At 50.7% G+C, this 14,478-nt stretch overlaps 1 protein-coding gene across 13 annotated transcripts in view; it reads right to left on the reverse strand.

Annotated features, from left to right (window-relative positions):
• RAPGEF1 (Rap guanine nucleotide exchange factor 1) overlaps nt 1–14,478 on the reverse strand; it is a 169,998-nt gene that overhangs the window by 39,725 nt on the left and 115,795 nt on the right. For 4 of the 13 annotated variants that reach the window (XM_021927105.2, XM_031654663.1, XM_031654664.1 and 1 more), the window contains exon 12: nt 13,649–13,807. The exons of 7 other annotated variants lie outside the window; for them this stretch is intronic. In XM_021927105.2, the coding sequence (XP_021782797.1) occupies nt 13,649–13,807 (159 nt within the window). The remainder of the gene's footprint in view (nt 1–13,648; nt 13,808–14,478) is intronic. 2 more of the 13 variants (XM_031654665.1, XM_031654667.1) reach the window with 1 other exon arrangement.

The raw sequence follows: 14,478 nt of genomic DNA on the forward strand, positions 1-14,478 counted from the left end.
GTGTCCTACAAAGGCCTGCCACCATGCTGCTACCACCATGGGGAGCGTGGAGAGCGCTGTGGGGGTGGCCACGTCCAAAGTCCTTGCAGATATGGGTGAATGAACGAGTCACAAAATTAAACAAAACAAAGACCTTGCTGGGCTCACTGGTTGGCCCACTACAGAGGCTGGGACATGAGGAAAGTCAAGCCCAACACAAATGTGCGTGCCACTCACTGAAACATTCTCTGTGTTTGCTGTGGTTGGGGATTTTCAGAACCCACGGAAAAGAGGAAGAAGAGGAGGACAAATGAAGTTTTAAACTAACAAGAGGTCAAAGCCACTCATCCTTAAGTCATTTTTTGTTTTCACTTTTGAGACAGGGTCTCACTCTGTCACCCAGGCTCACTGCAGCCTCGACCTCCTGGGCTTAAGCAATCCTCTTGCCTCAGGCTCCTGAGTAGTTGGGACCACAGGTGCATGCCACCACGCCTGGCTCACTTTTTGTTTTTTTTTGTAGAAATGGAGTCTTTCTATGTTGCCCAGGCTGGTCTTGAACTCCTGAGCTCAAGTGATCTGCCCGCCTCAGCCTCCCAAAGTGCTGGAATTACAGGGATCAGCCACCATGGCTGGCCCTTAAGCAGTTTGGCAAAGCTACCCTTTAACCTGTACAAAGAGCTACTATAACTCGAGGGACAACGCAACCCTCTCAGTTCCACCTGTGTGTACAGCTGTGGCCCCTTCCTGGTTGCACTGACCAGAGTTTCAAGCTCCTCCCTCCTCTCACTCCTGTGAGCTCTAGTTGCTGCTAGATCTCACACCAGATCCATGACATCTGCCCTAAGAACTCACTACCACTTACACATCTGCTTTCCCCATCTAACCCACAAACTCAAGGCCAACCCTCGGCCATGGTCAAATGAATCAGTGGAAGTGTCATACATGCGACCAGCACTGAACACTCAAGTACCTGTACAAGTGAAGTTCCCTTCATATCCTTCTTTCAGGAGAAGCTCGGGGGGGCAGACACCCTACTTGGTACACCCTGGCTTGCCGTCCTCACCTAAGCCCTCACAGCAGGCTCCACGCAACACTTCAGTGTTTCACAGCAATTACCCAGGATGGCGCTGCAGGCCTGGGAGCTCACTCTGGGCCTTCCTGGGATGGCAGCGGGGTGAAGGGCTTGGCTTTCTGGGTTTTCCATCGCATCTCTGGAGGACGCTTGCACACAGCAAGGCTCCCTCGCTGGCTGGGAAGGTCCACAGAGAAGACAGCGAGCGGGATGCACTGGCTGAGCGGTAGGACGGCGTGCTGCCTTCAGGAAACCCTTGCATGACTGTTTCAGGGAGTGGCTCAATCTTTTGCAGGAGCCCAAATTCTCAGATCGGCCAGATGTTCGTTCCCAACACCCAGACACTGCCACGAGATTTGCTAAACACTTCCCGCTCACCTTGTCTTGCTGCCGCCTAGTTTAAGAGTCATGCTCCACGCCAACTCCTTCTGGAGTCTTGACACAGCCTCATTGGCGCCATGTAAAGTCACTCTGTGCTTACACGTGCCCTGCAATAACTAGCACCTGATTTACACACACACAAATGGCTTTTGTGTCATCACAAAACGTACCAAGTTGGAGAAGTGTCTTCCTAACCAACCACACGGTGTGTTTAGCGGGTTTTAATTCAACAAGGTAAGGGGCAGACTCCCACAGCGTGGTGCCTCTTCCGGAAGATGGCACAGGGCAGCTGCTGACTGCACGGTCTCCAGTTGCCCCTCGTGGCATCTCTGCCTGTGTGTCCTAGAAGTGACTGAACTTCTCGAGCCTTAGCTGAAGCTGTTCATCTTTAAAACGGGGATGAAAACAGCCCCTCTCCCATAAGGTTTCTGCGGATGTTCCGTGAGACGCAGAGCACTACATGCAAGTCCTCCGCATGCTGCCGGTGTGGGCGACCTCTCGGCCAGCAGCAGCTGTCTTCTCCTGCCCTCCAAACAATCCAGGAACTGCTCGAAATAACAGCACTGGGGCATTCAGTAGGGACCTAATACGTATTTGCTGATACGTATTTTAGTAGGCACCTAATACATAGTTTAGGCACCGTATTATTAATTAAGGTGCCTAGAATATTGCCTGACTCACAGCAGCGGCTCAGTTTTGAGCGTGGATGGGTAAGAGACAAACTTCACCCACTGCATGGGTTCAGGTCCAGACACTGGGGAGGGAGGCTCAGGGAAACGACCAGGGGTGTGGACTGCCAAGGAGGGGGCAGCTACCAAGCAGAAAGGAAGGAGAGTCGGCCTCTCTTGGACAAAGGGGCCTGGCCTGGTCTGCCCTGGCCCTCCCTCTGCAGCTGTGAGCTCACGCTCTGGTATTTAAGCTATGCAGTCATGCTGGGACAAGAGCCAAACTGGAAAGGTACCTTCACGGGGCAGGGAGACACAGGGAAAGCCTTCTGATCACCATGAAGCCCTTGCTGTGCCCCTTGGGCTCTGCAGATGCCAGCAGCTGCATTGGGGCTCATGGTTACACCATTTTCAACAGGCCCCCATCTCTACCGATTCTCCAGAGCAATACTTCCAGCCCCTTATGATCACACTTACCCACAGGGGCAGGGAGAAAGGCAGGGAGGGCCGTTCCACAGAAACGCCGCCTCACCACAGCCGGGGGTTTATTTTAGGATCTGGCTCGTGCCCGGCTTTGCTTCTGACGAGCTGCTGCTCTCTGTGTAGCAGGAACTTTTATTTATAGCCAGAATAAGACTGTTTGGGCTGAGGATTTTAGAACGGGAAGGGCTGCCTGTCTGAGACTTGCAAACTTCTGCAGAAGATCTAGGGGTGCCAGTTAGGAGAGGGGGTGTCTGGCCCCCAATGTCAGCACTGGTCACACAGTCAGTCGAAACACAGCAGGGATTGCCTCACGAGGACGAGAACAACTACTCCTACTGCATCTTCCTGCTGGGCAGATGAGGCATTGCATGAATCATCTCAATTAACCTACACACAGTGCCTTACGGTTCTTATAACTGATGAAAATACTGAGGCTGGGAGGGGAGACCACGTGCCTAATAATACAGCTGGTAAGAGGTGGTGTGGGGATGGCTGATATCACAATCAGTTCGTGTTTTCTGAAATACTGAGTGTATCCCAGACATGAGACAGGCCCTAACCACGCGATCCCACAGTTCTGCAGGGTACAGCCTCACCAACTCTACAGAGAGTTCCTTAGCTGAGTGCTTTATGACACCAGGCATGCAAAGCCCAGTGAGCTGAGACTTGATCCATAAGCCAGGATGCAGAGAGGGGTGCACTGGCCAGAGTGCGGCAGGACAGGCAGGGAAAAGGTGGAATCAGCAACCAGCTCCTTTGGAAACACAACCCTGAAAGCAACTGGGCCCCGGAGTCAAAACGATGCTGGAGGCCGATGACCTCATATGCGAGCATGTGGCCAATTCATTAAAAGGCAAAGCTGCCTGAAGCTGGCCAGGCAGCAGTTTTTTTTTTTTTTCTCACAAGTAAAATACTTAGAAAAGGCACCAGTTTTTGGTGATACCTTCTCTCTATTATAGTCCTGGCATGGAAAAAGGACTAGGGGCCCCTGTGTTGCCTTAGCAAGAAAGCAGGAAAGATCTTTTCCTTCCTTTTTTTGAGACAGGGTCTCGCTCTGTCACCCAGGCTGGAGTGCAGTGGTACGGTCATGGCTCACTGTCGCCTCGACCTCCTGGGCTAAACTGATTCTCCTGTGTTAGCCTCTCAAAAAGGGTGGACTACAGGCATGTGTCACCAGGTACAACTAATTTTTTGGATTTTGTAGAGATGGGGTCTTGCTGTGTTGCTCAGGCTGGTCTCGAACTCCTGGGCTCAAGTGATCCTCCCACCTCAGCCTCCCAAAGTGCTGCGATTATAGGCATGAGCCATCGTGTCCAGCAGGAAAGCAGATATTTAAAGGAACAATTCTGAATCCTCAATATAACAGCCACTCCACTTAATTCCTCTGCTGATCAGAAAGAAAGTGTGCCAGAGGAGGCTGTCTACTCATCAGCAGCTGAGGGTTAGGGACATAGGCCGAGGGACCTTGATCAGAACAGTTGCTCCACAGTGACTTGAGCTCCAAGCCCTGGAGAACTGTCAGCTCCACCAGTTACAGGGAAATGTGGTCATGTAAATGGATGGATTCACTGGCACGGTGAAGTGTTTGGGAAGAGAAGTTGCCAGAAATTGGTCATTACTGCATAATCTTGGCTCAAGCAAGGCTTATGACTTCAGAGTTTTTGGATGCTACTTAGCAAAATAGATAAGCTATTGGACAGCTGGTTTTCGGGTTTAAATTTTTATTCCTCATTTGTGAGAAAACACATTCAGGAGAAGCTGCTTTTCTAGTGTGGTCTGGGCTTCCTTCCCCAGCGTAGAATCAATGGGAGCTACAGCTCAGCACTGGCGGTGGGCTCAGAGCACATATGTCCTTCAACTAGGGACTGTGAGCCTCACAGTGTGGGCCCTAATTTATCTATTCTGGAAGGAAGTTGAGCTTTTAACTGCTGACGAGGCCCACACGATCGCCTGGGGAGAAAAGCTTATCTGATTTGATTCTTATAGAGATGGGGTACGACCCACTCCCAGGACACCCTCCTGCCCCAGGAAAGGTGCTTGGTAACACTCCTTGTAACTCCATTTGGCAAACTCTTAGGGAGACTTCTGGCTTTGTCTTCTCTTTCTTTACAGTCCCAATTAACTACTGGTTTACAGAAGGGTCTACCTTACTTTTTGGTAGGGTCTACCTTAGGCCCAGGAGCAACTCCTCTTCTTTGATGCTCTTGTGTTAATTTGTAACAATAACTACACTTTACATAATGTCAAAAGATGAGTTCCAAAGCCAAGTGGTAGGTTCTGAGGCCAATGCCACAAGCACCTGAACTGAAATCTGCCACAGACCGTTTTGTCTTTGATCCTGGTAAGGAGGCAGTCATTCTTCTCCTCAAAGAAGGGTAACATTAGCATTATGTTGGGTCCAAAAAATATCTTCTCCCTTTTCAAATAAACTTCTTAGTGGAGCTTATTTTTAAAAACCACTTGAATATCCTAAGAAAAAAAGGATGTAAAAGAACAAAAATGTGTTGCTTGGGAGAAGATGGGTGAATGTAAAAGTTCCTTATTAAGTTCCTTCTCATGTGACGTATTTTTACAACTGGAATCACAGTATCTCCCTTGAAAATACTACGTTTTGGCCAATGGCTTCATGGCAAATTACACTCTTGCAAAACCTCCAATACATTCTAGGATGCTCTGGAATTCACTAAGTGTTGATCTGAATAGCATCAACCCTTTATAGAAAGATTTAATACAGATTGAAAAATGATTCAAATTCAGTTCTAGAAGTCTGACAACTATTTTTACTCAGTTTGCATTTCAACAGCCTGACAGGGGCTCTAATTTATACTTATTCTTAGAACTCTATTTAGAGCCTGTAGCTACACTTTGTAACATGTCAGAACATGAAGGACAAATACACGCCTCTCGACGTCCAGCCTACGCACTTCTCTTTTGACCGAGCCTTACGAGGTCTCAAAATTTATTTGGCAAATTAAGCAGTTCACAAATGTTAACCTAACACTGCATTTTTCATGATGGGGATCTGGATTCCAACCATGGCTCTAGCTTAACTCGGAACAAATGGCTCAGCTTCTCTCTCCTGGCTTCTCCATCTCTAGAACTGCAGTGAACCTCGATCACAGAGTAGTAAGGAAGGCCCTCGATAGGGGGATGGCAGCCCGACGTGGAAGTAAAGGCAAGAGGCACCGGACGTGGAACTGGCCCTCAGGGTGCGTGTGAGCACACAACCTTTACAAGGAATGGGGGTGCTTTTGGTACCAGCCTTCCAAGAAGGTTTGTGTCTATTTCCTATAACTTTATCTTAAAATTTCTCCTCCGTAATTTTTCCCAGCACCCTGACTGAACTCCCACCTGACAGTTTGCCTGTCACAGATGGAGTCAGAAGTACAACCACGGCCAGGTGCTACAGTGACACTACTGCGCCTGAAGCTGGTCCAGGGGCACCGACCAGCCAAAATGCCAGGCTGTAAACAACAAAGATTCTCGAAGTCTAGAACCAGGGGGCGGAAACAGCTGCATCAGACTGGTTGCTTTTGAAAGCTCCCAACACAAGGCACTCTCAGCTCTGCTCCTGCTGTCAGGGCTGTGACCAGTCCTGCTCTCGAGAGGGGCACACTCCCTACTGCCCCCAGTAAGGCAAGGCAGGCTCGCTCCTGGGCTCAGAAGGTAACGCCGTCTCCTCCAGAGCTGGACATTTCCCCAGAGGTGGCTCTACAATACCCGCTGAGGGTCGCAGCAACCTGGAGGGGGCTCTGGTCTGCATGTACCTCCTTCCACAAGACCGGGTCAAGCTGAGTAGGATCTAATCCAGTCTTCACACTTCAGAGTAGCACTGGGTCTATCAGGAAGAGTGGAAAAGCACAGGGGGAACGCACTGCAGAAGCCAAACCGTTTCAAGGGCTCTGCAGACAGGAACTACCTGGGAAACTCTCGACCCAGACACAACAGCAAGACCCTGAGGTCAGTAGGGAAGGAAAATGAAGAAAATGGATTCTTGGCCAGAGCCTGGGATCAATGCATCTGTTACATGGGAGCTAGAGGCTAGGCTGCACCAAAGCTGCCGGTTTCACAGCTCATGTCCCCTCCTCAGGGGACATGCAATCCTGAGAAGATGAACCGGAGGATTACACAGGAAAGCAGCAGCCTCCCCCATGTGGTGAAAGATCTGATGCTAATACCTCCCTTTCCATGAAATGCTGGTTGTGCATCTCGTACTACATCACGTGTGCTTTTCAACCTTATAAAAACCTTGTGTTCCCATTGCACGGATGAGGAAAGGGGGGCCCAGGGCACTGGGGCGGGGCGGTGTGCTCAGGCTCATACAGCAAGTAAGGAGAAAACATGGTGCGGAAGAAGACGGGGTTGAGCAGGAAGGAGAAACTTGTATGTGGGGAAGGGATGAAGGGAAGGCAGTGGAGGTGTGCAGGGGACAGGCTCATGGTAGAGTGGGGAGAAACAGTGTGAGGGCCTCCTAAGAGCCAGGGAAGCTGGCCCTGGTTCTGCAGGGATGTGGTGACATTTTAGTCTAGCTGCAGGCTTGAGAAGCAGGGAGGGCCTCTGACTGCAGAGGCAGGAAGGCCAGTCAGGAGCTGCAGTGCATCCAGGTGAGACACGGGAGTGGGGAGGAAGCGAGTGGTCACAGGCTGGAGAGAAGTGGACCTGCTCAAGGCTAATGCCCTGTGCAGTATCAGTAGGACATGGTGGGACGGGGAGAAGAGGGGCAGGAGAAGAGTGAATGGGCACTGCCTGCCTGTCTGCTATGTGCCAGGCATGGGGACTAATTTCTGACCTCAGGGAGCCCAGGGTCTGGTGAGGAGAGAAGCCTGCATGCAAACAGCTGGAGATCCGCGGAGACTCAACCTCGGACTTGTAGATTCTGCCTCAAAGGGGATGAACTTGTAGACTCTACCCCTAAGGGCACAGATTGGTAGCTGCTACCCCTAAGGGTATGCATCGGTAGACTACACCCCTAAGGGCACAGACTGGTAGACTACACCCCTAAGGGCACGGCCTGGCAGACCACACCCTTAAGGGCATAGACTTGTAGACTATATTGTGCTGCTAAACCTCCAAGAATGGAGGAGAGTCTAGGAGTCAATGGTGTGAAATAACCTGAAGCACCTATGTACTACATGAGCTACGCCAGGCCAAGGAGGAACATGTACCAGTGGGAGGCAGAGGCCTCAAGGAGGCTTCGCAACATGGAGACAGCGGCACAGTCCTTTCCCCAAAAGAGGAGCACTCCATGCAGACCGTGCAAAGGGAGGGTCCGACCAGCCTGCGCACCAACACCCCCACCCCGTCCAGGGAGGGGCTGCCTTGAGAAATCCCTCTCCCACCCTTGGCTACCGGGTTCTGCCCACAGATGCTCCCTGCTCTTTCTCAATGTGATCTAGCTCTGACCAGGACAGAAAGCCAGTAAGACAAGATGGCATCAGGGAGGAACGAGAGACAAAGGTCAGGATGGCAGAAACGTATTGTTTCCAACAAAGTTTCCAACAGGTGCCAAGAGCCCCATGGGACTGTCTTCCACTTCCCTCCCGTGGGCCATTCCGTTTTCCTCCTCCTTTCCTTCTCTCTCTATCTCTCCCCTTTCCTGTTTGGCCTTTAGGCCTGTCAGCGTGCCCACGGTCTCTGTGATGGCTCATCCTTGGGGATGGTTTGTGGCCAGGAGGTTGGGGGTGGGGAGCGAGAGAAAGAGTGAGCAAGGGAGAGGCAGACGCATGGGCAGAGTGAAGGAACCTACCCCGGGTTCCGAGGAGCTGGGCCTGGCATTTCCCAGTGAGGGGACACCATGGCATGGGGACCGAGCGTCTGCATGGAGCTCAAGCCTTCTGCTGAGAGCACATGTGCTGACGCACAGAAACCTGGGCCCATCTCAGAAAACGACTGCTTTGCCCAGAATGGGATGCCAGCTGCTCTGCAGACCCTTTTTAAAAAATTAAAGTCCTCAAGATGATACACACTTAACTCTCCTTGCCTGAAGGTTTTTTTTTTTTTTTTAAACAGATGACAGTTATTACAGGCATTTCAATATAACTTCTACTCACAACTTGGGTCTGCTAGCAGTTTTAATTATCCAGATTCATTCTGGAAGCCAAGATGGTAAAGAAATATTTCAACAGATTTCTAGCACCCAAATAGATCTTTTAGTGACAGTAAATACCCATAACTTTCAGTTAGCAAAGAAAGAACGTACAGGAAAGTAGTGTGGGGTACGGAGGAAGGTGTTTTTTCTTTTTTTTTTCCTTCTTTTTTTTTTTTTTGAGACGGAGTCTCGCTCTGTCGCCCAGGCTGGAGTCCAGTGGTACGATCTCCGCTCACTGCAAGCTCCGCCTCCCGGGTTTACACCATTCTCCAGTCTCAGCCTCCCGAGTAGCTGGGACTACAGGCGCCCACCACCACACCCGGCTAATTGTTTTGTATTTTCAGTAGAGACGGGGTTTCACTGTGTTAGCCAGGATGGTTTCAATCTCCTGACCTCATGATCTGCCTGCCTCGGCCTCCCAAAGTTCTGGGATTACAGGCATGAGCCACCGCTCCTGGCTGGAGGAAGGTATTTTTTCCAATGCCAACCCTGCAGCACCGGCAGGGCACAGGCAGCCCTAATGGTTACTGAGAGATTGTGCATAATATCTTGGTCAAGGGCACCGTGAATAGGAACCAAATCTACAACTTTCGAGATGTGCAGAAGCAGAGAAAATGCAAGCCAGAGAAGGGACACGCAGAGGAGAGGGCCATGGGAGTCTGCTGTGGAAGGTGGGAAGGAGTAGGGCAGAGAAAGCAGATGGGCAGCCACCAGGCAGGGCCACTATGGGAATACAGCAGGCAGCCCAGGGAGCAAGAACCTGGAGAGCAGTCAAGAGAGAAAACACGGGCAGCACTGCTACTTCTGGGAGGGATGGTGAGGCTGTCACTCAGACACAGAGCCACGCCCCCACAGAACAGGCACAGGCGGGGCCTGGCCCAATCAGGATGGCAGAGGCTGCACCCACCTCTCTATATCTTTCCTGCCTCACGGTCATGCATACATTCTTCTCAACACCTTTCTTTTACCAAGCTGGTCCGAATGCCCCTGAGATCACGTGTCAGGGTTTGGAGTCCTGTCTGTGTTCAAGTCTCCTGGGGTTACGGCCTAAGTCAGGCAAGAGGCGAGTCTATGGACCAGGAGCTAACACCTCTGGTGAATGAAGGGCCAAGCAGACAGGACTGAAGCCTGTGCAGGAGACGGTAGGAGGGACCCCCGGGACCAACTCGTAGGTGGTGCTGGTGAGAGGGAAGCCCAGCAAACAGTCGAGTCCAGGCCCGGCAGAGCCTGCGGGTGGGGAGGACTGGCTTTCCCTGGAGTGGAGGTTCTGGGGAGACGGGAAAGCTGGCTGTCATCGTTGCCCTCGTGACCTTATTCTAAGTGCTTACATTTGAGATGACCTTCCCGAATGGACACTGGGCTTCCTGGCCTCCATGCCTCTGGCAGGTCCTTCTGCTTGGAACATCTTTGACCTGCTTTTCCTGCCCTTTAGCTCCTAAAAAATCCCAACTGTCCTTCAAGCCACAGCTCAAGCTCCACCCCCAGCCCCCATGACCCTGTCCTTGCTCCACCACCCACAAAGTTTCTATGCCTACAACTCTCATGTCATTCCTCACATATGCCTTAACATGGTGTGAACTTGTATTTTACATAAAAGATGTCTTAAGACTCCTATATACTCCAGGGATAAAAACCATGATGTGGCCTGGTGTGGTGGCTCACGCCTGTAATCCCAGCACTTTGGGAGGCCGAAGCGGGCAGATCACCTGAGGTCAGGAGTTTGAGACCAGCCTGGCCAACATGGTGAAACCCCGTCTCTACTAAAAATACAAAAAATTAGCCGGGCATGGTGGCGGGCGGCTGTAATCCCAGCTACCCTGGAGGCTGAGGCAGGAGAATTGCTTGAACCCACGAGGCGGAGGTTGCAGTCAGTCGAGATCATGCTACTGAACTCCAGTCTGGGCAACAGAGCAAGACTCCATCTCAAAAACAAAACAACACAAAACCAAAAACAAAAAACAAAAACCATGATGTACTCAGACCCAAAATTAATTAAAATGTGTGCAGATGTTTTTGGTTCTGCAGCAGGCTTCGTGCCTATCTTCCTCTGCCTGCTAACCTGCAGCCCTGCTTTAGCTGGGGCCATCTTCCTCAACTGGATGTCTTTTGCAACCTGGCCCGGAAAAGCTGATGTCCTGAGCTTGCTGAATTAAACCCATCCCTAGGATCAGGGGAGGAGTGAATGAGAATACTTCTCAGTATCCACTTCAATTTAAATTGTTCCACACAGGTTTAGTGCCCTACAAATTCCCTTGGCAAGAGGTTTTCAATGGTTAGAATCTTTTAGTAGAAGTAATCGTCCACTGTGTCAAGAACCATGTGAGGTGTCTTCAGATTTGACAACTGCTGTGTTTCCAAGGGACACCCCTTCAGAGTTTCATGCTGGACAAATGACACAGGCCCAGGAGCAATGAACGAAGAAATTCAGGCATAAAAGGCGCTCTGATAGTAATCCAAAGCCCTATGTCTGGGGTTCATCTTAGAATTTAACCAACGGATATATGAAGAACATGCTGGCACTGTACTAAATCACTTTTCTGAGGTTTCAGTGTACTGGATGTTGAATGTTCCAAACGTGGCCATTACTAATGGTTCCTGAGGTATTCTCGTTTTAACGACATAAGGCATCTTACAAGGTCCTTCCCTCGGGGTCCTTGGTGGACTTGTTGCTAAGAATGCAGTGTTTTAGACACAAGATGTCTTAAGGCTCTTGTGTGTCCCAGGGATAAAAACTATGACGTACTCATAACCAAACTTAATTAAAATGCCCTCAAATTTAATTTTGTAGAAAACAGTCCAGTTCATTCATAGTCCTCTAACCCTAACTGCTCAAAAGGGATATTGTAGAAACTCTAAGGGGAAAGAAAACAAAACAAAAACCTAGCTCGGTCAAGAGCTTGGATTGTCTACAGGCCAAGTTTCGCAAGATTTGTGAAAGGAGCTTGCCAGAGGTGCCTCTGAGGAAACCATGGGCTTCTGTGTGGCCAGAGCAGGGTGAGGGGAGCCTGTCTTCCCAGCATGAGTAGGGCTGCTGGGGGCTCTAAGGAGTGAGGCCTCAGTATCCAGTGGGAGAATGCACTCCAAGGTCCTCACGACAGGCAGGACCGTCTTGGTCCTGGGCACTGGAAGTCACTAGGCATTGGACTGCCCACCCTGGGCACAGATGGAAACCAGACAAAACCAAACTGGGAACCTGAGTTTGGATAAGTCTTTAAAAATCGCCCCGTCCGGCCGGGCATGGTGGCTCAATGCCTGTAATCCCAACACTTTGGGAGGCCGATCACGAGGTCAGGAGATCGAGACCATAGTGGCTAACACGGTGAAACCCCGTCTCTACCGAAAATACAAAAAATTAGCTAGGCGTGGTGGTGGGCGCCTGTAGTCCCAGCTACTCGGGAGGCTGAGGCAGGAGAATGGCATGAACCCGGAAGGCGGAGCTTGCAGTGAGCCGAGATCGTGCCACTGCACTCCAGCCTGGGCAACAGAGCAAGACTCCGTCTCAAAAAAACCAAAAAAACCCCACAAAAAACAAAAAATGAAAAATCGCGCGGTCCAAACTCATCATTTATAGAGGGGGGATAAAGGCCAAACAGCTTAGCTCTCATGTGTAAAGTTAGAAGCAGAACAAGACGAGAGTCCAGAACTCTTATTACTAAGACAATGAGAGCAAGAACAGTAATAGGCTTTCTAAGCTTACTACGTACCTAGCCGCTTCATATAATTTTACTTAATCCTCACAGTTACAAAATACGAGGCAAGGAAAATCCAGTCCCAAAGGAAAGACGCTGAAGCGAAATTGTTCTAGAGTTCTTTCCCCTGTGCTAAGTTTCATTTTAACAGACAAAAGGAAGAATGTGGCCATTTCGGTTCCTGGACATGCACAGATGCCAGTGAAAGACCCCCTCTTCAGTGTCAGCCCCTAGGCTTAAAGCAGTAAACTGTTTACACAAATGGCTGCAGCCCATTCCCTTCCTGGACCCACAGCCCGTGCAACATGACTTAGCAGCAACCACCATAAAGAGGCAGAAGCAACTTCTGTGCTCCCTGAATCTGGGCTGGCCTTGTAATTTAACTGAGCAAATGCAATGGAACAGGCATCACACCACTTCTGAGCTTAGGCCCTAAGGGGCCTTGCACGCTTCCATTTGTTTTTTTTGGAAGCCCGCCAGCTGTCATGTGAACAAGCCCAGGCCAGCCTGATGGAGGTGACAGACTACATGGGTCACAGCCAAATCAGCCCCATTGTCCCAGCTCAGGTCCCACGGATGTCAGTGAGTTCAGCCAAAACTGGCCAAGTCTGGGCCAGAGTAGCACAACCATCCTGCTACTCTGTGTCCTAAGCAGTGACAAATGGTCACTATTATTTTAAGCCACGAAGTTTTGGGTGGTTTGTTATGTAGCAAAAGCAAACTAATACAGCCCTTAATTAAACCATCACGTGCTGGTGAAGCCTGCTCTCCTCAACCTGGCTTTCTATGTGAGGAACAGTACCACCCATCTACCCATCCATCTCATCTATTTTATTTATTTTGAGACAGGGTTTCACTACGTTGCCCAGGCTGGATTTGAACTCCGGGGTTCAGGCGATTCTCCTGCCTCGGCCTCCTGAGGAGTGGGGACTACAGGTGAGTGCCACCACACCTGGTTATATTCCTTTTTAATCCTGGAACACAGAGGGCTGATCCAAGTCCCAAAGGGAGATTGGGATAAAAAGGTCAAAATGAGTTTGTCAGTTTATGCCAGACTGGTGATGGTCCCAAGGTGGCCACTCACATTTCCCATGCCTACCCCTGCCTCACCTGGACGCCTCACGGTCTTTAAGGCCCCAGAGAACCAACGTTCATAACCTTCCCATCTATGTGTAGGGACCCGCAGAAGGGCAGGGGCCGTGATGGGCAGAACACATAGCTGAGGCACACGCTACCAAGGAATGGCCCTGTTCACGTGTTTCCAAGTAAAGAACAGCAGGGAGCAACTCACCGAGGGCACAGGCAAGCTGCCGTGCCGGCTGAGAAAGGAGTTAGAGACGGACACACTGAGGCCCTGAGCGGCACTGCCGTCCTCGGGGGTGAAGGCCACTTTAGTTTGCTGGACACAGTAGGAGACAGAGGAGAAGGAAGAAGCAGCACAGGAGGCCTGCTGGACAGAGGGGAGGAGAGAGAAGGCAGGGAAGGAGGGAGAGAAGCAGAGAACAGTCAGGTCCGCGCAGGGAAAGGCCATGGAGGTCGCTCTCCACATCCTCTCAGAGACATTCTGGAGAGGGATGGCTTCTAGGCCCAGTTCAGGGACTAAAACCAGCTGCCGAAGGCGATCTGCAGGAAAGGGCACCCTCTTTCACTTCCTTACTCTAGATCCTAAAATTTGTGTCCACTGGAAGCAGGTCAGGTGGAAGGAGGACGAGGTGGCTGGAGCCACACAGACCTGGGCTGACTCCGGGCTTGGAGCTGCTCCTCTGTGGGGAGTGGATCCATGTGTCATTAACACGTCTTCAAAACTCAGATGGGGCTCCAGCTGCCTGGGTTTGAGTCTGGATCCTGCCATTTCTCACGGGTTTGGCCTTGGGCACTACTTGAAGGTCTCTGTGCCTCAGGTTTTCTGTCTGTAAAATGGGGAGAACCCTGGCGCCTCCTGTACAGGGCTGTTGGGAGCATAAAATGGGATGATATGTGTGAAGCACCTGGAATCTTGCTTATCACACTGTACGTGGGCCAACAGGCGTGTGTAATGAGCACCATTTTTGTCTGTGAAGTGTGGATAACGCTTCCTGCATCTGCATTTGAGAGGGTGCGACCAGCAGCTGGTAGGACTTG

The sequence above is a fragment of the Papio anubis genome, chromosome 13, assembly GCF_008728515.1.
Source record: "Papio anubis isolate 15944 chromosome 13, Panubis1.0, whole genome shotgun sequence".
In the NCBI taxonomy this organism is placed as follows: Eukaryota; Metazoa; Chordata; class Mammalia; order Primates; family Cercopithecidae; genus Papio; species Papio anubis.